General features: G+C 39.4%; 1 protein-coding gene across 1 annotated transcript; it reads right to left on the bottom strand.

The window, feature by feature from the left end:
* LOC121945621 (rap guanine nucleotide exchange factor 5-like) lies at positions 1-26,209 on the bottom strand. The gene is made up of 18 exons (XM_042489892.1): positions 25,757-26,209; positions 19,847-19,986; positions 19,060-19,157; positions 13,751-13,829; positions 13,293-13,437; positions 13,105-13,202; positions 8,473-8,503; positions 7,676-7,754; positions 6,003-6,152; positions 5,136-5,233; positions 3,552-3,674; positions 3,121-3,299; positions 2,779-2,869; positions 2,629-2,679; positions 2,245-2,332; positions 2,030-2,094; positions 1,879-1,933; positions 1-731 (listed from the first exon to the last, which is right to left on the bottom strand). The coding sequence occupies exons 1-18, from the start codon at positions 25,934-25,936 to the stop codon at positions 613-615; spliced, it is 1,869 nt and encodes a 622-aa protein (XP_042345826.1). The 5' UTR covers positions 25,937-26,209; the 3' UTR covers positions 1-612.
* Between the last annotated feature and the right edge of the window lie 1,178 nt (positions 26,210-27,387).

The raw sequence follows: 27,387 nt of genomic DNA, 5'->3' as shown, positions 1-27,387 counted from the left end.
ATTAGGGGCTTAGCTAGGACCTCTGTCGGGGTTGCGGGGGGATCCTCCACTGGCACTTTTTTTTTATTAGCAAGCTCTTAGACCTCATGTATCTATACTAAAAGTGCCAAAACAATTCCCAGTTTGAATAATTTCATTTTTAATGGGAATTAGAAAATGCTTGAGGGGCCACCATGCACCCTATTTGGGGCCAGATTGGGCCATGGGCCATAAGTTGAGTATCGATGATCTATGCTCTACACCTGCCAACCTCTGCAATCTGTGAGAAAGTACAGTAACAACAGGTTTGCACCCGCAGGTCTTTGCATACATACTGTATTTACTCTTGCCACCTGGTAGCACAAGTTGAAACTGCTGAGCACTGCAGATCGGCCTGCTCTCAGGTGATTTGGATCAGTGTGGATCTACAAACATTTATGCATTTAACCTTAGACGTGTATTTTTCTGCGTATTATGTCTCTGGGTAGAGTTTCCTGATTGAGGACCAGGATCACGCAGCGTCCTCTGATTGCTCACTGAGTCCTGAGAGATAGATAAGACAGTGATAGATTGTTCCTTGGCGATCCGACAGTCTGTCTGACACAGCGGGGAAATGCAGTAAGAGCTGCTCTCTTATGCACGAGGCTCCAGCCTGTGTGACAGCTCGAACAGAGTCTGCTGATTGTCGATGATATGCAGGTAATCAATGTAGGCTCGCACTTCTGAGCTGCTCTTCTGTGTGATGCCATTTCCTGGAGGGAAAGAAAATGTTACCTCCAAGCTATGACAGCAGCTTCAAGGACAAATCCTACTGTTGTTGTCTGACAAATGATTTGAAAGAGTCCACTTTATGAGGTAAAACCACTGCTTTAGTGATACAAGTCAAACAACCTGGACTAGTCTGCTATGAAGCCATAGATTGCTGTGCAAGCGACTAGACTGAGTGTCTTTGGGCCTTTAAATGCCCTTCATATACCAATTAAATGGATTTTTTTTTTGCCTGTAGTGTGTCATTATCAAGCCTAATCTCTTATATTAATTTATAAAGGCCTATAATAATAATAATAATAATACAATATGATATTTTTACCAGGTGATTAATAATTCTATGTGCTGTGTTTGGATCATTAGTGTAGTTTATATTTTTTTTATGTAATCTAACTTTTTTTGTAATATGTTATTCGTTTTAAGCACTGACTCACTTTTTGCATTTTCTCTTGCTTCTGACTCTTGAGTGGCTGTTATATGTGAATGTCCTCGGTGTGGTATTAATCAAGGCTTATCTCTTATCTTGAACTAGGCAGTGTTAGGAAGGCCAGCCTCTTAAATATATTAATATAGTTTAATTTTGAGGCAGATCTAGGCTGCTGCAGTGCCATCTTGATTCTCCTTATCCTTGTTTTGTGCTGATATGCGGGCATATGTAAGGTTTAACGTCAAATTATTGTCAATTACGTGACAATGTGTCTCAGGGGATGTTGTGGAGTAGTGCAAAAGTAATGTAACCAATAGTGTAACAAATAACTTTCTACAGGGAATAATTGAGTAAATGCATTAAATTACTTTACTGGAGTAATGATCCAAACACAGCACATGCTGTTATTGATGGCCTGGTAAAAATATCATATTGATAAAGGCCATTAAAACAAACTTTTCTGTCTACTACAATTAACCCAGCCAAAGTAATTTTTATACAAAAAAGTGAAGTGTTTTGACATTATGGCAAGGAGTATTAATCTGATTTAAAGTTTTTGGAGGCAGTTTATTTCAAATTTGACAGTTTTGATTATTTGCCTGTAAAGACTGATACTACATCAATGATAAAGTGTAGAATTACAAAGTAAACTTCAAATATAGGTTTATCTGACACCGTAACATTAGGAATGAGTGAATACTGACCCATGTGATCCTTCTGACATTGCCGTATAAGACGTACTGTGTCTGCTATCATGTGCTGGAAATAAAGATGGACAAAGGCGCCATTATACCTTACAAATTCAGCACTACAGTATGTTTGCTGTGCAGAAGCAAATAGAGTTCATGAACTCACCAGTTTTTCAAAATTCACCAGGTTATCATGAAATGTCTTGTTGCCTTCATGAATGAACGTAATATCTAAAACAGAAAAACATTTTGTGAGTTTACACGAACAGGTATTTGGGGTAAAATGTTTGTTTCTACATGTCAAATCTGCATGATAGAAATATCTTGCAGAGTATGAATAAGTGTGGGTGAGGTATTGAAGTGACAGAATAATGAGAGCACCTTTCAGTAGCAGAGGAGGGAAAGGGATCTTTGGTGCCTTCATCTTCTTGAAGGAGTCCCTGTAGGCCTTGTGGTTCAGTGAGGGATCCTGTGAAGACATTTTCAGAACGAATGAGTGTAAACCTCTGGGGATGAGTGTGTGTGTGTGCCTGTGCATGTGTGCTTTGTTAGCTGCATTATGGCAGCATAAGGGACTAATGATCATCTAAAACACCTGATGTTTTGCACCGATGTTTCGAAATGAGAAACATCTGTTTGTTTCACCTCTTACACACTAAAGCAGAGGCTTGTATTCCAGTGGATTAATAATGTAGTAGTTTTTTCCACATCAAAACAGATATATGCAGTGAATTGAATACACTGATTTCCATGAATTATACTTACTGTAACTGCCTCCAGCTCTGAAAACAACTTTTTGAATTTCCCAGGAATTTTCTGCAGAGACAAAAACATGATTTTTACTTTTCAGATACTACGTACTTCCACATAAAAGGTGGCACAGATAGAAGAAGAAGATGAAAAGCCCATCCTTACCTCCCATGTCTGACTGAGGCGGCTCACAGCTGCAGTGTTCAGACCCATTATAATGGCAAAGAAACAGTTGAGGTTCCTCTGTGCTTTACAGCTACAAAAGATCAATGGAATGACAATTCAGTTAGTTCAAGGGATGCACTCAACAGCACAAAGGCAGATGCAGTTTATTGATCTGCCACTGGAGGGGGCAGCATCCCAGTGCAAATCTAAACATACCTCCCTTGTCATTTTGGGGCTAAACTGCTATGGTGTCAGCAAACAGTGTGAGAAGCCAGCGTGTGTATGATGACAATCATTAAATTGCTAATCAAAATGCAGGAGGATATAAGTAAAGCTACTAACTGAGCAGCAATTTTGATGAACTTCTTGATGAGTTGGACCCTTTTGCAGAGCGTTGGGCACAGCAGCACCTCAGTCGTCACCCACAGCTGGACTTCATTGCAGCGCTGCAGCAACAGCTCTAACGCCACAGTGTGGCTGCTGCTACTGTGGCGGCTGAAGGTGAAATAGACGAGTTCTTGCTGTAAAAGAACAAGATACACTCATGAGTTTAGAGGAGCAGGCATGATAATGGCACATAATGTCTGATGTTTGTTAAAGTTAAGACTCTTTTTAAAGGTCCAGTGTGTATATCGAAACGTATTACTTGGCACATGGGAGAAGTTTCAGCTGGTATTAATCTGCAGTCCTCACCACTAGATGCCACTAAATCTGACACACTGCTCCTTGAAAGGCAAATAATTCTGCATAAGCATTTAGGATGTTGGGAAAACCTCGTGTATTGAGTCAAAGATGGTCCAGTCAAAGTTGGTGAGAGCAACAGCCACGTCCCAAGTGTTTAAACTGAGCATGCGAGCGGTCCTCTGCTGCATCTCTGAGTTGTCTGTGAACGGGTTCTGAAGAGGGAGAACAAAAAACAATGTCAGACACTGTACACATGACCACAACAGGGCCAGTTTTTCACTAGACATCATACCACCTGAGAGACTGACATGTTCAAAGACAGTTTTTGCAAATGTTCTTTCACAGTTGCTGATTTTGATACATTGGGCTAATAACAGCCCTTTGAAGATTCATATTGTTAACCCCAAATATATTACATTTTATCTTATTTACGGCTTGATTCATATTTACTGCATGATTGTGAATGTACAAACTGAGAAGACACTATTTTGACAGTACCTATGTTATATGTCGAGTATGTTTAAAGTCCAGGCGATACAGTGTTTTAAGAGTTTCCAGCTCCAGTTTTGCTATTTATTTCAAGTAAAACAGTAGGTAGGATGTAATCATGGGAGGAATTTGATTTGATCATTGAAAAGAGGGCATGACAACAGTGAGAGCCCAACGTGTAACATGACGGGATAGTAATATCCATCATGGTGAGAGAGACGTATGCTTCATGTAACATTTGTTTCTGAAGCAGTCCACTGTGAAATGCTTTGCCTTCCTCAAAATAAATCAATTCTAGCCAGCGGCCTGTGAACACGGTATTTTGAGGGAACAGACTCACTGACATAGTATGCTGTTGTTTGCAAGCTAACTCAATCTTAGCTCTGTGCTGCTAAAAGTTGCAGAGTGATTGATGGGTGGATGTGGTGATGTTATTGCTTGAAACTGGTTGGTACAAGCTTACGGAAGCATACGTCATATTTTGTTTTACAGGAAGAAAACAATTGTTTTTTGTTATGAGAATATAAATACAAATTTGTATGTATTCACTTTTTGGCATGTATTGGGAAATAGGTGCACAATATGGCCAGGGATGTGGGCTAAAAGGGTTAAAAAGGCATTTTTCATTGCATCTCGACTTTAAAGGAACCCTTCACTCCCCAAATGACCTTTTTTTTGTTCCAATAAATTTGTGAAGAAATGTTATTTTCCCTCATATGCCTCTAATGAGCAAAGAATCCAAACATGGAAGATTCACTCCATTTCCCTGAACATGAGAGCTGCTGGTCTACTACTGCCTACTTTGTTATTGTTTGACTTAGGTGTCAGCGTTAGTTTGGATTCAATAAAGTAACACAATAACACAAACTATTGATCGCGGCAGTGGTGGACCAGTAGCAAGGTAAAATTACTGTTTTTGTCAAAGGAGTCGGCTTTAAAGAGTGTATAAATAGGTTTCACTTGTAGTTCAGTTTGCCATCAGAAAGGGCTGTCTGTTTACTCCATGAGTTACGTGAGAGTTTGTAAATAGATGATTCTACATTTACTGTGCAGGCCTGCGAAATTATCAAAGTTTTCTTCACTTATTCAACATACCATAAGGGAAATAGTTGATATACAGATGTTCATTTTGGCGGTAAAGTATTCCTTTAAGTCAAAATGACACAGTGCAGTGATATTCTTACCAGGACTTCACCCAGGTCCTTCCTGCACACATGCAGCCTCCCTACCGGCCGTAGAGAATCAGAGAAAACTCTGTCCTGAGGCTGCAGGAGGAGCCTCCCTGCAGGTGGAGAAAACATATCACAAACAGCAGAATACCATTAAAAATCTGTCAGGCAGCGTGTAAGCAGTTATCAGCAGCAAGAGATAAGACTCGCTGTGCCAGGCCCCACTCTGAGATGGCCAGTCACTTCAGTCACTGATAACAGATACTGACTTTATATTACTGGACTGTAAATGCTTCTCCCTTTCACGTGTTATCACTGAGCAGATATTTAGGTCAGCTTTGATTACAATCTCAATATCACGGCTCAATATATAACTCAATATAGTAAAAAGGTCCTCAAAGTATGATATTGTAAGAAATTAAAACAGTACATGGTGACCCACAGAACAATTTGACATTGAAAAGACGTTTAATACATGTTTATTATACATTTATTTGTATTTAGATGTTTAGATTTTGGTTATTCAAGGTTGAAAAGTGAAATCCTAGCAGACGTCTAGTCTTAGCCTGGATGAAAGAGTTAACAGAATCTGTGTATATGACAAACATTCATAATGTAAACATGGGAGTATGCAGTAATTTTGTTAATTTTATTTTTAATGTATTTTTAATATATATAATGATTACTTTCTTACTTTACTAAAAATCAAGCTATATGTAGCCGATAAGTCCTGGTCTATAAGAGGGCTAAAGCTTGGAGGCAATGACGCCTATTGCCCAGTGGGGAGTTTTTCATAGGAAATATTTTCTTTCACTTAGGTGGTAATATGGAGGCCTACTGTAGCAGTTTAGTAACAACAGTTTTGTTTTTTTGTTTTTTTACCTCCATTGTAAGTGACAGCCACTAGCACCAGTTCCCCCTGTGGGACATCCATCCTTTCTGCCACTGCCTGCAGCAGCTCCTGGGTCACCACCCCACCATGGGCCCTCATACTTAGGAACGAGTCCATGGTGATATAGACATGACACAGCACTGTAACAGAGAAAAATATTGCTTTAGTAAGGTGTAATGTGGAATAACCATCACGTATATAAAATGCAGCTCTGCTCCTGGCAGAACCAGTTAAGGAGCCCCAGGGCAAATTGTGTCCCCACTGATCACACAGCCTCACCCAAATCCCTCTGTGCAAAGTGTTATGTATGCTGTCACATGATAGCTTCATTATATGACAAGAGAAAGACCAGCAGCCAGATGCTTAAGTAGCCTATTAAATATAAAATAGAAAATTTCTGAACTAAAACTAGACTGTGACCTGATTTAGGCGCAAGAGTAACTAGTAATGCCAGAATCACCTGAAAGATCTTGTAATTTATTAGTGCACATTCTTTCGGACAATTTACAAATATTTCATTGACCTTGGGGATTTTAAGGCCCTTGGGTGTCTTGGTTGAGTTGCCCATTTTTCAGTGAGAGCTGGTGTAAAATCTTTTAGCAGGTTTCTTTCCAGATGTAGACTATGGCAGGTTATTTAGCCATTTAGCACACCTTCATCCAGAAAGAAACCAATTAATTAACTTACCTACTGCCTTCTCTGAAACAGAAGGAAAGAAAAGATATAACAGGACTGCCCCTTATTGATAAGGTGACCTTCAACAAAGTGGTGTAACCACTTAATGATCAACTGCAGAGGACTGTCGTGTGGCATTACTGGGATGGACCAAGCACACTCAATAGATTGGTCTTGATGAATGTAAAGGGTCAGTGGGGACAGTTTCTTTGATCCAAAGTAGTTCAAATAATAACTATTCATAGTAAGGACACTAAAGCCCTTTTTTTTTAATAATGAATACTTTCACACAGAATGTGGATATTACATGACCAAAAAAAAAAAAAACAACATAATTGTTTTCTCACAGCAATATTATTTTTGTGAGCTTTTGCACCGCAAATAAAGGCATCAACCAATCAAGTTATGCCAAACTGACATGACATCACAACCTCACGACAATGACGGATGTATAGGCGGTAACTCGATGCCATGGCTCCACTTTGCAACCGCTACTGTGCATAAAGTCACCAGTCCAACATGGCAGCGGCCACATTCAGGATAACTTCCTTTTTGTACAGTGGGAGCAAGTGAAGATGTGTCATTTGGTCTTTTTATATATGTACAGTTGTATGCATGGTTTGATACGGATGAGTATTTCGCATTTTTTTGTCACACTGCTTACGTGTAAAAGCTTTAAGACTGATATCTAAAAACCTTAGCACATGAAATCTGGACTTTCTGCATGATTAAATAGCATGAGAGGTGAACTTTTTCATTTTTTTAAATTTCTAACTTCTGGAATACTTGCCCTTTAAAGGAAGCTAAACTTATCCCAGTAAGACAAAATTAGTCATGACTCGGGAATTCTCATTTCCAAACCTTCTCATTCCTGTCTTGGAAAGATTCCTATTGTTCTACTGTTCAGACTAAATGTCTTCCCTTGACAGCTTTGGAAATTACATATGATGGGAGGAATGTGTGAAAAGCGTCATGTTTTACGACCTACCTTCCTTGGTCTCCCTTTGCATGGCCCTGGACTGGAGCCCATTCTCCTTCAGGCTCAATTGGTGGAAAAGTGCTTTGCTCTAAAAGAAGGGAAATGCGTGGAGTTTTGACACACATTGATATTGCCTGGGAACACTGCGGGCACTTCGCGAGAAGCATAGAAGAATGTCTTTAGCAGGAAATGTGAGGACAATAACTCCAACACCCAGTCAATACTGTAAAACTTGACAAGTTGTTCTTACTTTTAAATATTCAGGAAATCCATTGCCTTGAAAAAGGAAATTAAATAAAACTATTGTCCTTAAGTTATCTTTACTGTATATCTTATTGTTAAGTTTACTTAAAATTTATCTATATTTGTAAGTTGTTGCTTAATAATGACAAGTGAAATTAACGTTTTCTTTCTAAGTGTTAGCAACTTTAGTAAACCGAGTTAGTCTGAGGTTTTTTTTAATGAGGAAATTAGGACTTCTGCCAGTTCTTTATTATAAACATGTTTAAGAAAATACAAACATGACTGACTAGTTTGCAACCAGCAGAATACAGTTATATAGCATAGTAAACTTAGTTTACTGAAGTTGCTAAAAATTGGATATAGTGTAAGTAAATCTGAATAAATATACATATATATATAAATAAAATATAAATATATCCAAGTTCCTATCTGTCGATCTATCTGTACACATAAGGCAGTCGGTTTCCTAAATTTTCTGAACCGTGTCAAAGTAGACAGCCAGCTTTATATGATAAAATTCTTTTTGCCTTCGCAAAGATATCACACAATATGTTTTTGCTCACCTTTCTTTGAGGCGAATATTCATCCACCGTACTGAAAAAAAGAAGAAAAAAATAAATCAGGATATAACTGAATTCTGTCCAAAGAAAAAAAAAACAAAATTTTTTGATTTTCCTCAGGGCTGCAGCTCAAGTGCAAAAACAACTTCACCAGTCTATAATCAAGGTAAAGTGAATGTACATATATACCCTTCTGCAGAGTCCAGTCCATTATTTGAGATAAGTGTCAAGGCAAGATTAAAGTGCTTTGCAGATTGTCGGCCTTCCAATGTGATCCCTTCGTTTAATCACCCTATTCTCATCAGTTAGCTCAGCTAGCATGATGGATCGCCCTGTGTCCATTATCATCCTTCAGCTTTTACTGGGCTCTGCATCACAATAGGCATGTTGGCACAAAGCCTGCCCTGAGGGATCCCCCCTCTCTCTCGCTGGCCAGCAGCAGTCCTGCACTAATGAAAAACCTGATTCCCACTGTGTTGTCAAAACACAGCTTGTGAGCTTATTCACTGTCTTACTCCTTGAAAAAACAGACTCATGAGCGCAGTGAATTATAATGCCACATGACTAGAGAGTGCAAGAGAACAAGAGGTGTTTCATTTCTGAGATTTTTGAATCATATGACTTTCTTTTTGCACAAAGGCCAGATGGAAGTTCATAGGACCAGAGGACTAAATGAGTTCACCTTCTATAGAAGAAAATTACACCTTTTAGCTTTTCACTCGGCAGCAGATTGCCACAAAGCAGTCAACCCTGTTTTCCCCCAGGGAGAGCCTGATTGTGGAAAAAGCTCATAAATAGTAGAGTATGTCAGCTAGTAACACCCTGACAAAGTCCACTGCTTTAAAGGATTGGGTGTTGTGGATTTAAAAACATGAATAAAGCAGATAATGGCAGCAGAGTCAGGTTGAATTATCTGCACTGGTTTCTAATGGGCGGCAGGTTGGTGCATCCCCAGGGAGAAGCTCTGATTGGAGGCTGTGGTTGAGGGAGGGGAATGGGGATCTGGGTGTGGCAGTGTGTATTGTGACTGTGGGGATGTTTATGCCGTAGTGTCAAATAATAATATGATACTTATTTTATTATTTTCTTTTTTTTAACCAAGAAATAGTTCAGCAACAGATCCACTTTAACAACTGCAAAAAAAAGACTAAATATTTAAGATTCAGTCAGATGTCTATTAACCCTTTAACACTTGGATCAATATTAGGTGTCTTGTGCTGCATTTAAACCTCTGAAATTAGTAACAGGTGAAAAGGAAATGATCTGACAGCTAGCATTATTAGGTATTATTCAAAATGAGGGGAAAATGTCAAAAAATGTTTAAAATTATGTTGTAGAATAGAAAAAAACAGAAAAAATAGGCTATATTCTTTAGTACTTTCTTGAGGTTACATACTTTTTTTTTTTTTTTTTTTTTTTTTTTTTTTTTTTACTTTTTTACTACAGGTTCAAGTAACTTTTTTCTAATTTTTTGCTTTTTTTTGTCGAAGGCTTGTTGCCCTCCCATGTGTTTGGAAGAAATCAAACCAATTTGTTCAAGAAGTGTTCAAGAAATCTGACTAAAACTTATATATATGTTTAATGTATGGTATGTCCATTATGCACACATAGCCTACAGTACTTTATGTACAAGAGTTATTTGTCTAAACATAAATAGTCTGCATGCATAAATGAGCATGCATGTGTGTGTATGCATGACTAATATTCACCAGTCAGAACTGTGCAGCTGGTAAAAATAATGATTTACTGGAAAAGGCTTCAGCCAACAATTGGTCATTGCTATTATCTCTTTTTGACATTTAATCATTATTTTGTGGCATTTGAGCACAATTCTATTTTCAGTTTATGATTATTTATTTTAAAGATTTACTGATTTAAAAAAAGACGAAACACTAGAAAGCACTGGATCCAAAGGGACATCTTGCAATGACAGAAATTCTGCCAAATGGTATTTACTAAATTGCCCATGTGTACAAACGTTTGGGATGCATCCATTCAACATTTTCTCTACCCAGTTCTTCAACTCACTGTATCTGCTGATACTAAGCATCAAGCCAATACCAGGGGTTTGTTTTCCCAAAGTGAAAATCTGTAGACATTGCCAGGTGGAACTTATTGGATAGAATAATTTTATAGAAGGTGAAATGAGGCCAGAAATTTCCGTGGCACTAAAAACTCAGCTTGCAGCCCATAATGACTGAATAAATGTGTCTGGTAGCTTTACAGCTGATACACTTAAAGAGGTCAGTGTCGCCGCAGATACGAGTCTGTGGCTCTGGATTAGTGCTCTCCTACTGTATGTACTTTCAACTTCAATGGACCAACTTACGTAAATACTAGTTCAAAGACATAAAGATGTGCACTGTTCTGTTTATATGGTATATGGATGTAGAATTATACTAAAGGCTGCACAAAACAAGTGGACTAAGCCACCGTGACCATTGGTTTGTGGGCTACTGATTTGAATCCACTGGCATTTTGGCCTACATCATGTTGGTATTTTGGAACAGACTTGTTGCTACACCTGGGCAACGGGGTGCTATAGCCATTTAACAAATCTGCTTAGCTCCAGTTGAGCCCACTCAAGCATTTCAGTATTTAAAAAAAAGAAGAAAAGAAAAATAGAACTATGTAAAAGATCCCTGGCTCTATGCTCTTTCTGCGTGTTTAGCCTATGACGTGCAAGCATGTGTGTGTGTGCATGGTTAACAGGTTTAGGCTGAAGGCAATGCATTTCTTATTGTGGCTGCACTTTCGATATTTTTAATTTAATTTTGTAGACACTGATGTTGTAATAGCCATTGCATGTGAAGCATTATTACCAGGTCAGAATATTTTGCCTAGTGCATAAATGCATTTTTGTTGTTGTTGCATTTTGGGCGCATTGTGTTGCTATGCGAATGAATGAGTGCTGTCCAGTGCTGAAGTCTTTGACTTTTACACCTGAAAAAGGATTTTGTCTTTATTTTGTGGTTTATTTTGTGGGTCACAAAATCAACTATTTTCTTAGCCCCCACCCCACATATTGGTCGAGCTCCTCTGTTGCACTGGGAAAGAAAAAATCCTGGCGACAGTAATGTTTTAGAGCCAGGAGTGACTGTATTTGAATACAGGGTGGAGCTGTGGGTGTTCATTTCTCCACTTCTATCCTGATTGACAGGTTGCCGTGGTAACAACTTTTCAATCACAAGGTAGCCGTGCCCTAAAGCAGTCTATTTTACTCTAAATAGGACCATCATTTACAAAAGGAACATCATGCTAAATATAAGAAGACTTAAAACTAGTGATTAACACCATAAACTCATTTGGAAAATATTTACTGAGGTAATAGATCAAGTGACAAGTAAGGTCATTTTCTTTTATATAATCTGACTTCTTTTTGCAGCCAGTGGAGTCGCCCCCCTGCCGGCCATTGGAAATAATGTAAGTTTAAGGCATGTCCATGTTGGCTTCAATTTTCAGACCCGGAGGCTGTGCCTCTTCTTTTATTCAGTTTATGGATTATAGTCATGACTTTGAAATTGTGTCTAGTAGTGCAGCGTTCTTTCTTCTTATGGCAAGAGACAAACATTTCTGACAGCTTTTCATTAATCATCTAAATTCCTGTATTTCCTCAATTTTGGATAAAGGACTCCATGACCTTCATATTTCTGTGCATAACAACCCAGAGCACTGCAATTACTTCTCAGTCTCTGAATGAATTCATTGATGAGAGGCTGAATAAAGGCACCAAGCAGAGAAACAGCTCTTTCTTTGCACTCAGAGACCAGTGAGTGTCTCTTCTTCTTTTCAGACCTCCAAAATTATACTCATGCTTGCTGCTGTACACACCCAGATCAGCTGTTCTATTTTATAGATGATATACCCAGTGGTGGAAGAAGTATTTAGATCCTTTATTTAAGTAAATGGTAATTCAGTAAAAGTAAGTGTAATCAGGAAAATATACCCTAAGTATAAAATTAAATGTACCAATGCATATTTAAAAAAAAAAGAAAAAAAAACCCCCACACACCCAAAAAACTCAAAATTATTTTTAAAAAAGGAAAGAAGAAAAAGCACACCCCAAAATTTTTAAATTCCCAAAAGGAAGAAGAAAAACACAAACAAAAAATAAACCAAATCATTCAAAAAACAATTTTTTTTAAAGAAGAAAAAAAGCAAACACCCCAAACACTCAACATACTGAAAAAATAGATTATTAAAGATTATTAAAAAGAAATAGAAAAGAACTTAAATGTTTATCAAAATGTGTAGTGATAATTGCCTAATCATTGCAGCTGTACTGAATCTCTATAATCTCTTGTGTAATTTGTTTAACAAAAAAACATCATATTTTGTATGCCCTTCTTATGATTTTTATGCAAAAAATCTTAATTTGTAAAGTAACTAAAGCTGTCAGATAAAGGTAGTGAAGTAAAAAGTACAATATTCCCACTGAAATGTAGTTGAATAGGAGTATAGAGTAGCATGAAAAGAAAACACTCACGTAAAGTACAAGTAAATTCATATTTAAATACAGTACTTGAGTACATGTACTCAGTTACATTCCACCACCGGGTGTACCTATATATGTATTAAATCACACTGTGTCCAAACACATATATTGGCACACTAAGATATCATATGTTTACTCACTGTCTGCGATGCAGCATGTACAGTTTCTGCAGCTCCCTCACATCCTTCTCCAGGGCTGGGTGCTCAAAGAGCTCATCCAACACGTAACGACACAAAGTCTGGAAGGAAATGTCAGTTTTTATTCCTCCCAAAATTAGGTTTACCTCACACCTAGTGTCCACCCTTCCCCTTGTACTTTCATTTCCTACCTTCATGAAGAGTTTGACATGCTCGTCCTCCCTAAGGAAGTCTCTGCAGAGGGCCATCCACTCTGTCACCAGGTGCAGGACTTTTCGTTTCCTCTCCAGAGCCTCCTTCCTGTCCTCTTTCCCTCTGTGTCGCTTGGTGCAATAGGTGGGATTCAGTCAAGGCGTCAGCACAGATGGAGAGCAAGATTTATTTGCTGACATCAAATGCAGCATAAACTGAAGCATGAATAAAGCCAGTGTGTGTGTTTGTGTGTGTGTGAAATGTTGATTTAAGGACAGGCGGCAAGAGATACTGTTGGATGAGCACAGTTGAGTGAAGTGAAGCAGCTCTGACTCAATAAAGCAGTTGTGTTTTTGTAGAAAACATCTACGTCTGTCTGTAGCATCCACAAAAGAGGTTTATTATGTGTGAACCTTTGTAATAATGTCCCTGTGAAAACCACTGTGTTTCAGGATATTGTCCCAACAGAGCTTGACATAAATCACTGGTTGACATGAACACTGGGTAGGTCAGCAGAAAGTCATCCAGAAGTGTATCTGCAAAGAGAAACACATAATTGAAATGGACAAAAACATGGTACATTTGCTAGTAATATAACTATAAATTTAGTATTTCAAGTGCTTCTAGTTCCATGTATGTATAAAATATGAAAGATATCAGACTGAGGAGAGAAACTTAAAATCTGTGTGGAGCATCATCATAGATCCTCACAGACTCATTAGGTTTATACTATATATATATATATATATATATATATATATATATATATGCTGCTCGAGCGCAGGTACACCTGCCACCTCTCCTAACTACTGTATGATTAATATGTGCTAAGCACATACAGTAGGCCTGTATTTTTCTTTGAGATGGCAGCTCCAAGACTAGACATCAGTCTTTTTCTATTCCATCTTACTAATACCAGAAGGGGAGCTGATTTTTTGCTGTCATATATCAGTTAAAAAGCACTAAGAGGAGGCATTTCAGAGACAAGCATACTGAGAGAGACCTTTCAATAGCACATTATTCTTCATGGTCAGTCTCAGATAATCACTTGCGCTAACCCCACTTCCTCTGTTCCATTTGGCTCCTCCAACAAGTTCAAACAAGCCTTTACCGACTTTATCTTCAGTCTCACACATTGCATGCAAAGATAAGCCAATAATGTGTCAGTTGACTCACTGACCTTTGATGAAGTCTGTGTTTTCATTACGATTATCTTGCAAACTGAAAAAAAGCAATCTGATATTGCTCAGCCATCATCTTAATGTGTTTACAGGCCAGCGCTGTATCCTTGTGTGATTTCTTCCCAAGGTTACACCTGGGTAAGTGTTTTTGTAAAATGGATTAAATCAGAGCTGGTCAAATAGATCACCTGCTGACATTGACAGGTTCTATTAACACGAAATGCACTTACCAACACCAGGACCCTTAAAGGTATACTATGCAAAACATTTTAAAAACAGAACAAAACAAAAAAAATGTATCAACTCATACAAAAGTAATCCCTCTCAATCATCACTGAAGTGTGTAGCAGTGTATTAATCTGCAGAGACTTAGTTCTCTGCCTATATTTTCTGATTTTCTTTTTATGTTTGCTGTTTTTGGGATGTTCCTGGGTACAGCACGCAGGTAAAGTTTGGAGTTTACAAAGAGGTAATGACAGGTGCCAGACTGTGAGCAGCAGGCATCCAACTCCAAACACTACAACAAATATACAAATATCATATAATACAAATATCATAAGAGAATACAGCAAGCAAAGACAATTTGCAGTTGGCTTTCACTTTCTCTAGGATACTCTTTACAAACAGTAACCAACAACTCCTGCATAGCATACCTGTAAAGTATTGCTGGCAGTGATGAAGGTCTGTACATAACACATTATTTATTTATTTATTTTAATCGCATTAATCACAGGCCGATACAGATGATACTGGTATCATATCAAACTAGAGGACCTAAAGAATCCAGTGGTACTAATCATGTCAGTCTAAATAACACTCCAAAGTTAGACAAAATTTTGGCATTGGGGAAGCAGCATGGCCATTTCACACGGCTCCCTTGTCTTCTGATCTGCAGACATCTGAATAAAAATGGGTTCTGTGGGCACCCATGAGTCTCCCCTTTACAGACATGCCCACTTTATGAGAGTCCCGTGCAGTTTTTTTTTTTTTGCTGTCATTTGATACCTAATCAAGACAGTCTGGTAAGAAATGCTTTACCCTGTCAATATGAACTTCACAACTGTGAATGCACAATTGGATTTTTTTTAAAAATGCAATTAATCTCTTATATTTTTTATGATAAGTCAACAATTTTTCAGTTTTTCGTTCATTCAACTAAAATGTATAAATGTGTGTATGTTTAATGAACATAAAGGTTGTGACAAATTTATTTTGTATCTGGTGTACGCATAATGTTCATGTTACTGTATTCTGCTAAACTGAAAGTTTTGAGTACAAGCTGTTTCCAATACTTTTTTAATATGAATGAGCAATTTGGGGCTTACAGTGTATTGAGTACCGATGCCCAGCCCTAATCAGTACACTTAATATTTCACCATGATAAATGACAATACTGCCCTTTTAAATTCAAAGTCACTTTCTTGCAGAATTGCTTATTAAAATGGAAGTAATAATTATTCTCCAGAAATTATAACAAGGTGAAAAAGTGCATTTTATAAATTGGCATAAAAGCTACTGAAATAAAGTTCTAGGGCTTAAAGAGAGATAGGGATAGTAACTCCAAGACATGATGCTCTGCCACAAGCGAAAAGCTTTACAAATCCTATTAGGGCCAACCTCCTCTCAACCCCTCTGTAAGTGTGCCTCATACCCAGAATTGTAAATTCTCCCCTTTAATTTCACACTGGCTTCCCAGGCCTTTTGTGTGCGTTCTGGTCCACGGGACTCCCTGACATCATTATGTTAATCCGTGCAGAGCAGCTGTGGATGCATCACTCACTGCTTATGAGAGGTTACACATTCACACACATGTAGCTCCCATAAAAGAATACAGAAACACACCTGAACACAAACCCAGAAGAACAACATGCAAACGATCGCCTAACCCACCCACGCACTGTACTGTACCTCCACAGAAAGATTAACCATGCACTTCACTCACACTACTGTGTGTTTGTATATTTCCTTCAAGCTATCCAAACTGAAACACTTTCTCGTGAGTAACAGCTTACATACCACTCCACAGGCTGTACACTGTTTTTTTAAGTTTTTTGAAGTTGGAAAAACAGAATAAATATTTAATTTCAAAACCCAAAGCCATATTCTCATTTTTTTTTCTTGGTAACAGCAAAAAAAAAAAAAAAAAGAAAGCAGGGAATGTCCTGCAGAGTAGATATAATCCAAACAGTTTGGCAGAAGATGTGTTTGCCTCACTGACCCAAAAACATTTATGCATGAATTGTGGTGTATAAATAATGTTTAACAGCCTGTTGGGACCATTTGTGACTCCTACACACAACAAAATTTTTATTTGAACTGATCATCACTAGCTGGCCTGGATCAGAGGATGTAGGATGAAGATAAAGCTATTTACTCTTCTGTACAGAATCCTGCTTTCTAATGCTCAAGCCAAAATAACTTTAGTTTCCTTCTCAGAAGAAATGCAGAATTGATTCATTGATCAAGCTTGTCAATCTCCTGTAAAATCAATCCACCTGCCAATCCCTTTTCCATTTCAATAAGTGCTCATAAAAATCGACCCATGCAGCCATTGAAATAAGCATGTTAATGTGTCACTTATTGGCTCGGTAAGCACAAGAAGACATCCTCCTGGTGTAAAAGCCCTTAAATTATCATGATAGTCTGTATTTAGACACTTTAATTTCATCTCCATTCACTTAATGTGATGTTTTCTTCACTACAAATAAGCAACAACATCTCTGCACATGGTGCACCAGTTAAAGAGCTGGAACATCCTCCCATTAAGAACACAAATGTCCCATTACATGTTTTTCAGAGCTGGCAGTGTGCAGATTCTGTGCAGAGCAAGAATCAATAGCTGCACTCAGAGATTAGGCACAGGAAAGAAGGCAACACTGAATATTTGTGAATGCTACCCACAATGCTAGCCCACAGAAAACGCTGGCATATAAGAGCTCTGCACTATATAGACTGCTGCAGTGGTTCCAGTTTTGCTTCTCCTTCAAACATGCCTGTGGTGCTTACAGAAAAGTGCCATCTCTTGCAGAAAGCTCCTCTGCATTCTTAATGCTGTGTACAGATGGAAGCAAGTGCTACCATGATGAGATGAAATTGGCTTTCTAATGTGCTGTACCGCATGTAAGTCATAAACACAACGTCAATAACCTGCAGCAGCCATCAGTCATGTTGCTGCACAGTCTCTCAGGGACTTGCCTTGAGAGGAAGACCAAACGTGGCAGCCTGGTGGATGGTTCAAGTCTCTTTTTGATGAAATCAAGGATCTCATGCTATCATGTTTCTGTTGAGCTGAACCTCCAAGGGCACACTTTGCAGTTGCGCTGGAGCATGCTGAGCCTCAGCATTCACACAGAGAGAGCCAAGGCCAGCAGGAGTCAGACTATTAAACATCACTGAGTACTGATCAATGGGTGTTCAGGACTGGGTTCATTTCTTTTCCTTCTCAGGTCTTTTGCTCTTTGACCCTGGGATATCGCTCAAATTCCTGCTCTTGTACACAGCTTCCCTTTGAAGCCTTCCCTTTCACTCCCATTCACTCATTGCAAGGTGAGCTAATCTATGAGCTATTGCGAAAGGGTTTTAATGTGACTATCCTAACTGAAGGAATTAAGAGATGTCTTACCCACATGCCTGCAAAGTTAGCTCCATGTTTCACTTTTCATCAATATTAAATACCCATTTATTGCAATAAAATAAGCCATTCCACATAAAACATAACTCTCCTATGCATGTAAAATGTACCATCCTCTAACTGCAGGCATATCTCCCGAGAGGACATTTAGATCAATTTCATTCACTTTCTCATCAGAATGAGTAATGATGCCTGGTTTATAGGGTTAGCCTGCCCCCTTTCCAATGAGAGATCATCTGTGACCATCTCCAAGGAAAAAATCTGCATTTCATTTTTCTTCCCTCCTTGTTTCCCCCTTTTCTCTGCCATTCAGCGTTTCTCCTTTCTCTTTAGTATTCTTCCTCTGCTCGTCTGGTTGTGCTCTCAATCATCATCTCTCATCGAAACCATCTTTCCAGCTCAATCAAACAGAGTCTCCTCTGCCTTGGCAACAGTGTCACATTATCATGTACCTGCTGGGATGAGAGGAAATGTGTTCATTTGTCGCTGCTGTGAGGCTGGACTGCATGTCACGCAGTCTGATACAGCATCACTCTAAAAGATATGAGCAACGTTTATCTCTGTCAAAGGCTTTTAAATTAACAGGCACAAACTTAGAGCCATTCTGGGAACGATAGCACATGATTAGCCCAGTAATACTGCCCAGAGGGGGCTGCTGTCCCAGCTTCTCTGCTAGAGAGGGAGGGGAGGGAGTGAAATGGAAAGTAAATGGAGCTCTTTATCTCTTTTTCTTTCTATTTTTCACAAACACACAGAAATGTCAGTGGACATGCATAAGCACACCACCTTCACGATGCTTTAGTCATGAAGTTGTCAAGAAACCATCTAACTAAATATTCCCTTATTTTTCATCTTTTCTTTTCAAAATACAAAAAAATGCTTATTCACACACTGATAGAACAGATCGAAGACCACAGGAATGATTTTTCAGGACTTTAAAGTATGCACACTGACCTGACTCTTTGGCCTGTGTCCCTTGGTCATCATCCAGTGTCAGGTCATTCAGCAAGTGCTCCAGGATCTTCTCCGGGGTCCCTGATACCACCATGTACCTGTCGGACACAACAGAGTCAGTGGACGAGTCCTCCTCAATAGAGGACAGAGAGCGGCTGCTGCTCCATTCCTCCTCCCCCTCGGTCCCCTCATCGTCTATGTAGCGAAAGTAGGGGACGTCAAAGGTGGGCATGGTCACCGGCTCTGCCCGGCTGGTGCTGTCACTGCTGCTCTCCTCGGAGCCCTCCTCGTCATCCTCGTCCTCCTCCTGCTCCACCAAGGCAGCATGTTGCAGCCTGACCTCCTCCTGCCGCAGGTTCGGGGGCTGTGACTGAGATCCCATTCTTAGAGAGTCCCTGTGCCCTCACACTGGCAACGTTGCCGTGGTTACTGCTGCATGCCACTTTTACCCATCCATCCATCCACCTGCAGCTGCTACAGCCCGGAGTCCACTGCTGTCTATTCCTCAAGCACACTGAGGTATGTTCACGGCTGAGAAAAGCTCCTGAATGGGGAGGCAGCCAGCAGAGCTCTGCCTCACAGTCCCATGCTGCTTACTTCTATGTATTTAATGCAGTCATTTATGTGTTGGGAGTTGTGATGTAAGCATGCCTATGTGAGTGAGTGTGTGATCCAGAGAGAGCAGAGAGAGAGAATGATGAGAGGGAGAGTGCTGAGGGAGAGAAACAGATAGTGAAAGAGGGAGGGAGGGAGGGAATCTAGGAAGGAGGGGAGTGGAGAAGCTTACCTCCTGTTCCTCGCCTCCTCTCTCCCTCCTCCCCTTGCCGACGCAGAGAGGGCTGGTTGCTCTGACGATATTCTCTGGAGAACCAGCACATCGTGGCCCCTCTCCCTCAGACACACGCGGACTGCCTCGTCACTCTGGGGCTGGACAGAGAGAGAGGGAGGGGGAGGGAGGGAGTGTGTTATCACCAAGGAGATTCCCCTGTATTCTCTCCCACTCACACAAATCACCACTGATTTCCATCATAATACTCTGTCAAAGCCCTGCACTGTAAATGAAAGAGAATTTCCATATATCATTATTCAGTCCTTATCGGTGGAGCCCATTCAGGGATTTACATAAAAGACCCGTGCAAATTTTAATTACCAATTCCTATGTAGAGCCTATTAAATTATGGGTGGCTAGAAACAATGTGCTTTCAAGCTGTCAGAGGGTTAAACTCTGCACACCAATAATGGTTTAGTGTCTCAGAGTTTAAACTCACATTGTATTGTGACCACCGTGAGCAGCTATGAATGATAAATTTATCCTCATGTTGCCTGCTGTCTCCCACTCACTTCACTCTGTTTCTCCCTTTCTCTTTCAGTCACACATTGTCACCCAATCACCATGTGATCAATCAAAGCTGCAATAAAAGACACACAGCCACACCATACAGACCATACAGACCAAAATAAATTTCAATTTTAATGATTAATTGATGATAAATTATTTTTCAACAAATCAGGTAATTAACTAGACTTTACTAAGAATATGATTAAGATATTAGATATTTGTTTTTAAATTATTTTCCCATCATATTTGTTATTGTTTGAAATTTAAAGCAAGAGATCATTTTTTTTAGCTAAAAGTTACAGTTAATCCCGAATCAAAAATACGCATTTTTCTCTAACCTGTGCTATACATCAATCTAGATGCTTTAGTTTTAGTTACAGACTGTTGGAGATATCAGCTGTAGAGATATGTGCTTTCTTTTTCATATAATGGAACTAGATGGCACTGAGCTTGTGCCCACAGCATTACGAAATTTAACAGCAGTGTCTCCAGAAACTATAACCAGGTTACTCAAGATCATCCACAGACCTTGTTGTGAAAATTCATAGGAACTATTTTCTTTCTACTGAACTCTACATGCCAACTGCATCATGGCACAGAAAGAAGAGTGCATCTACTGCTTGGTCACCTATAGCACCACTTATACACCTTTTCCACCAACATGAAACTAGTTCTGTTCCAGTCCCCACACCTAATTTTGAACCATTCAGAGCATTTTGACCAAAAATAATTTGGTTCTGAACCAGAAAAATTGGTTTTCAGATGAAATAGTAGGTTTTTCTTAACCTGGATTGCAAACTGTAAACTGTAATCAGCGGGCCTGTTATACTCTATTGATTGGAAAGAGAAGATGGAGAAGGCAACAATGACATGCAGTGGTCTCATAATAATTAAGTCCATGCTTGTTTTGGTTTTTTTTTTAGCATAAAAACAAATATCTGTTATAACAGAACAATGCTTGTAGGTAATTTATGCAATCCACCACTTTGCTGTTATTGTTTACCTCTGTTGTTCATGCAACCGTTGATGACATATCTCAAAACTGGTGAAAATGTGAGCTGGTTTCCTCTATAGCACCCAGGTCCCAAAAACCTGAACAGAACCAGTTTAAGAACAAGATCTAATTTGGTGTGAAAAGGGTATCAGCTAGCTAATGTTACTGCTCAGCCAAGAAAAATGCTAGTGCTGTGCTGTCACGAGCATGGGTGTCTCGTCCATGAGTAGATGCATGCTTCCTTCTGCGTGGTGATACAGTTGGGAGGGAGTATAGTTCAGTGAAAGAAACCAGTTCCCACATGAAACTGAGCACAACAAGATTTGTGGGTTATCTTAAGAAACCGGTTCATAATTTCTGGAAAGAGACATTGCTGCTGAGTTTCACAAATTATTATTATTATTTTTTTTTATATTTAACACAGCAAGCTGTGTACTATCTAATTCAATTATGTCCAAGAGAAGGCAGACATATTTACAGCCAATATCTCTAACACTCGGAAACTCACACCAAAAAAAACAAATCTAGATTGATTAAAAGTACTGCAGATAAGAGAGGAAAATGTATTTTTGATTTGGGGGTGAACTGTCCCTTAAATGCATACTGCAGTTTAATGGATATGATGCTTAACATCACCACTCGTCTGCCTGGACATTCACAATTTTTTTTAAAGTGTTTAAATGTAAGTTTTTAAGCCTTCATTTAAAAATGGCTTGTTGTAGCATCTATAAGAAGTATAAAAACAGCGGGTAGCTGCTTGACAATGGAGGGTCTGGATCACAGATATTGGTCTTAATGAGGAGTTCACTGTATGGTGCACGCACATGCATCCTGCATCAGCTAACCCCCCTTCAACCCCACTCCCTTCATTCATCAGTCAATGCAACACAAGCCTCTGTGCATGCAATTAGCCAGGCAGACAGACTGGAAGTGGTTGCAGTTTTCTGCCCTAATTGCCTTTTCCAGAGAGTAGCATCCAGGGCCCTTCAGTTAAGCATGACTTCCTGGCACATTAACACTTATCTGTGATCTGTGGACATACATACATAAACAGGCATACTGGAAATGCATAGCACATACACAAACGAATGCATTAACACAGCATGCAAACACGCACATACAATAACTAATACAAAATAACTGAGTGGGCCACAGTTTCAGCATCAACATTAAACGGTCTGGCTTGATATCTATAAACAGCAGGGATGTTTTCATAGCCTCAGAAAGGACCATTAATGGCAATGTTTGCTGGCAGGTCTTTCAGTGCTGTGATTCATGACTGAGTGAAGTTTACATGTCTGTTAAAGTGACAACTTAATAATTGACTTCTTCTTTATCTGAATATAAACATACACACATGCTTACAAAAACTGCTTTCATGTAGTTATGGGTGTGTTCTTTGTGAAAACAGAGCATATTATCCTGTCACAGATTGGATAGGGGTATGACGAAAAGCATAGAACTAGAACATTTCCAGAAAGGGAAGACTGCGCTGATTAGCTTCCTGGTTCTTGGGAAGGTGGTTCTATCTTTATCGAGACATGACGCACACTGAGTGCTCTTAGCTCCATCAAAGTCCGCTGTTTTTGCCAAAGTGCAACAGCAACTTGAATTCTTGACTATAATTAACAGAGTATCTCAGTGTACTGTTTATGGGTCAAACAGCAAACAAACCTTTCCTCGCAATGAATTATTGATTGTGCCTCTGCTGCTGCACTGCTCAGTGTGCACTGGGCTTTGTGGTTACCAGTGTCCTTCTAAAAACACAATCAGCCTTCTAGAGTTGATGCTTGTAGTGAGACAAAGCACCAGGGCCACACAGTTCCTACTCCAGCTTGGGGGTGACCTCGACTCCCAGCCAGCACAGACGTCCTCCCAACATGGTCACCATCAGCAGAAGAGTAAACAGAACTTATCAGGCCGCTGCACAAGTCATGTCTTGCAAAATGGTTTGCTATGTCTTTCAGGGTTCCAGATGCATTCCGCTGGCTGGAGGGACACTTTCTGTCTGCATGTCCCTGTGCTGCTGCGGCAGGTCTGGCACGCATGGTATGGGACACTTAAAGGGACCTGGAAGGTGTCAGTCCTGACAGGGTGCTATTTGGATAAAATTTCTCTCAAGTAATAGCGTACATCAGTGGTTCCCAACTCGTCCAGCCACAGGGTCTATTTTTCTCCTTAGTTATTAGTTCAAGGTCCACACATTTGAGAAATCACCACATATTCAATTTTATTTCATGAAATGTAAACAACACGACTTAGAACAAGAAATAAAATGCATTGCGAGATCAAACAGAAATGCCACTTCAAAATAAAAGCTCTGTGCTGGAAATTCACTGTACTTAAAAGAAAGCAAATTTGGCATGTTCATCAGTCACTTGCGGTCCATTCAGAATGGATCTGCAACCCACTTTGGACTGTGGCCCACCAGTTGGGAACCATTGGTGAGATCACACAGAACAGGAAGATGAGGAAAAATAAGATTGTTGTTTTCAAAGAAAACCCTTTGATGCTGATGCGCTTCATTATCTCACATAGTAATTAGCTGAAATTCCTATGTCAGGCTCTGAAAGTAAACAACAATATGTGCATGTTGTGTAAAATTGTTGCACATGAGCTTTCTTTAGCTTCATACATTGGCAGAGAGCAGAATCTCTGTGTGCTAATCAGATGGACAGAGCAAAGGAAAAATAAAGTTGATGAAATAATGTTATATAAGGTGTAAGAAAAGTGTCACACACACCAGATGATCATGCACAACTATCTGATACCCTGAATAATTCAAAGCAGTGGTGATGTAATGGGACAAAAGAACAAGTGATTTCCAGAGTCAGAACTCTAAACTATTACATATAAACCTGATGGGTTTTTACAAAATGAATTATGAATTTCTTTAAAATTTAAGGAGATTGTGCAACATTCATGATGTCCCTGTACCACAATCTCGCAAACATTTTCACAGACGTGCAGTCTACAGCATAGCTTTTTCCACCAGCTGGGATTTAGCTGGTTTCTAAGCTCTTTGATGTCTGGGCTTAGATATTTATATGAGTCACATGTAATACGATATATGCATTGTGGCATCATTGGATTACTTTAAACCACAGAAACACTGCTAGATAATCTCACATAATCTTAATATTTTTACTTAATGTCAAGTATTACATACAGGGTCAGCATATCTGGACATTACTGCTAGGATTACATAAATGACACATAAACACATGCTATTGTTATACTCCTTTTTTTAAAATTCACAATATGAGAAATTTGGCACAATGCTATTACTAAAACAACAGTGGTAAAACATGTTGTATTGTGCAGCACTAACATTTGATAATTCACAGATTGGCAGTGGCTTAGTGCACATGAAAGGTCAAGATATTGAATAACAACACTGATAAGGCGATCTAGCCTTGTGTAGCAAAGGTCAAAGACCTAATGCTCTGAAATCCACCCTTAAATCATACAATGTCTTGGCATGGTGGTCCAGCCACTTGCGTCAACGTTTCCTGCGATTGTTGTCCATTTCAGCACACAGACACAGCTGGCAGGAAGGGAGAAGCTGAGCCAACCTAGAGGTCAGCCAATCAGATGTCTCCTACGCAGCCAACTGGCAGGTGATGTAATGTTTTTGAAAAAGCATGCAGGCTAAACTGAACATACAGTAACATACTGTACTTAAGTTTTCAAGGATGCTGCCATAGTGATACAGACAGTTTGGATTCTAAAAGTATTTTAAGTTTCTGTAATAACATTGGCACTGTAGCTGAAGTTAAATTTAATGGATAAAGTGCATTTATGATTTACATTTTTATGCATATGAACACACTGCACTCTACAATATATAAATTCTTCTTTATATGTCATATATGTCTTGCGTCTCTTTTGCAGCAGTCTTTTTGGTATATTTAATTGAAGAAAGCTTTTTGTCGTCTGGACAGAATCTTAGTGACAACATTCACCTCCAGAGAAAGCAGAGACACTATAGAATGTACGGAGGCCAATAAAAACAGACAACAAATTAAAAGCAGTTTGATGGATGGAGCACTGCAGGGAGTGCAAGAAATGATGCTTAGGCACAATGCTCACAGGGAAGCAGTATAAAACACCACAGTGTAGCCCCGGGTATGATGGACTCATGTTCTCTAACTGAACATTTAGGGGTGAAGTATGCTAATTGTGTTCGTAATGACATAAAGAGGACAATCTGATAAGAGGACTGACTGATGTTTTCATTGTGCATCAAAACGTGCAGTACTTCGCACTTCTGTCTATTTATAAATATGACTATTAAAATAAAACGTACATATATATTAGAAAAGTAAATGTTACAGCTGCAGCAGTGTTGTTGTGTATCTCACCTCGCTTGTCCTCTCTGGGCCCTTGCTGTGGTTCTGCAGGAAGCGGCAACCATCCTTTGCCAGTCTCTGGACCATCTCCAGTCTGGACAAGTCCTCCTTGTCATGCAGGATACACATGTTCCCCGACTGCAGTGCAGGGGACACAGAGAACATGTACCTCAGGCCACAGTCCCACGACATCGCCGCCTCACCAACTACAGGCTGTCCACCAGGTAAAACAGCTGGACTCCTGCCTTTGAGCTCACGAGGTGAGCAGCTTAAAAAATGAGTGTAGTGTGTGTGTCTGCTGTTCAGGTGAGTTGCAGAGTCCTCTGTCACTGCAGCCAAAGTAAATCCCGGTCGCACGATGCCTTGGTCAGCACTAGCGGACAGGCACGCGCAGAAAACTCTCCACCAGTTGGACTCCAGGTATCTCTCTGTCTTTGGCTTTACTCAGAGTGAATGACAGATTCTCCCTCTCTGTCCTTCCCTTTCTTTTCACCACTGGGGAGGGGAGTGAGTTAGGAATATGGCGTGGTCAGGAAACATCTGGTGAGCCAGAAAGCCCCAAAAAGGAAGTTTCAAAATCTCCCGAAAGCAGGAGAGAGTCAGGAATGGGCAGGGTACATTACACTGGAAGGTCAAACACTTGTTAGGGTGGAGATGTAACCTATTACGTATGTGGGGGTTTAAGGTCATTCGGGTACACAGGTCAGTCAGTACTAAACTGATACTCAACTGCTCTGTTTTCAGTCTAAATTAACACAATACATTAAGCAGCTTATCAAGTAAATGCAAACAAATGTCAATTTTGGTAAATGATTTAAATCAGATTTAAACCGAATATTTATATTGAATAAAAATGTTTTTTTTTTTTTAACTTCTTCAGATTTATTGACTAGATTTAGGGCTTAAGGTCCAGTGTAAAGGATTGATAGGGATGTAGTGACAGAAATGTAATAAAATCTATGTTTTTAATAATCACCTGATACTAATAATCATTGTGTTTTTGATAGCTTAAAATGAGTCACCTATGTGGTGTCCTCAGACCCCTGGTTGAGAATCTCTGAACTGATACACAAACTGTAAGCTTAGTTGTGACCCTAATACCATATTTTTTTCCTGAATATGCTAGAGAAAAGCCTTAAAAGTATACCATGGAGTTATTCTCTAGTGGTGCTCTAGAGCACTGGTTCCCAGCTGGTCCAGTAATGGGGTCCAGATTTCTCCTCATTAGTATAAGGTCCACACATGAGAAAAATTTGTCAATTTTTAGATGACAATGAAATAATATAAAATGGCAAGAATAAAGTGCAGTTACTTAAAACTTAGTAAATAAATGACATTGCAACCAAAAAAGTGCATAATATTGCTGTAAGACAAATGACAAAAATACTGCAAAGGCACAGCATGTTAGTAGGCCAAATAACACCCATAACAGAGCAATAAAGAAGTTACTGTACTCAAATTACAAAAAAAAAAAAAGTCACTCTATAGCAGCAAACAGCTCTGTGTTGTAAATTCACACTTGACCTGTTCCCCGGTCACTTGTGGTCTATTCAGAATGGACCCATGACTTACTTTTGGACCATGACCTAGTGGGTCATGGTCCAAAAGTAAGTCATGGGGAACCACTGCTTGAGAAAAAACTT

Source organism: Plectropomus leopardus, chromosome 7 (genome assembly GCF_008729295.1).
Source record: "Plectropomus leopardus isolate mb chromosome 7, YSFRI_Pleo_2.0, whole genome shotgun sequence".
In the NCBI taxonomy this organism is placed as follows: Eukaryota; Metazoa; Chordata; class Actinopteri; order Perciformes; family Serranidae; genus Plectropomus; species Plectropomus leopardus.
The sequence above is the reverse complement of the archived record's forward strand: the minus strand, read 5'-3'. Positions and strand labels throughout refer to the sequence as shown.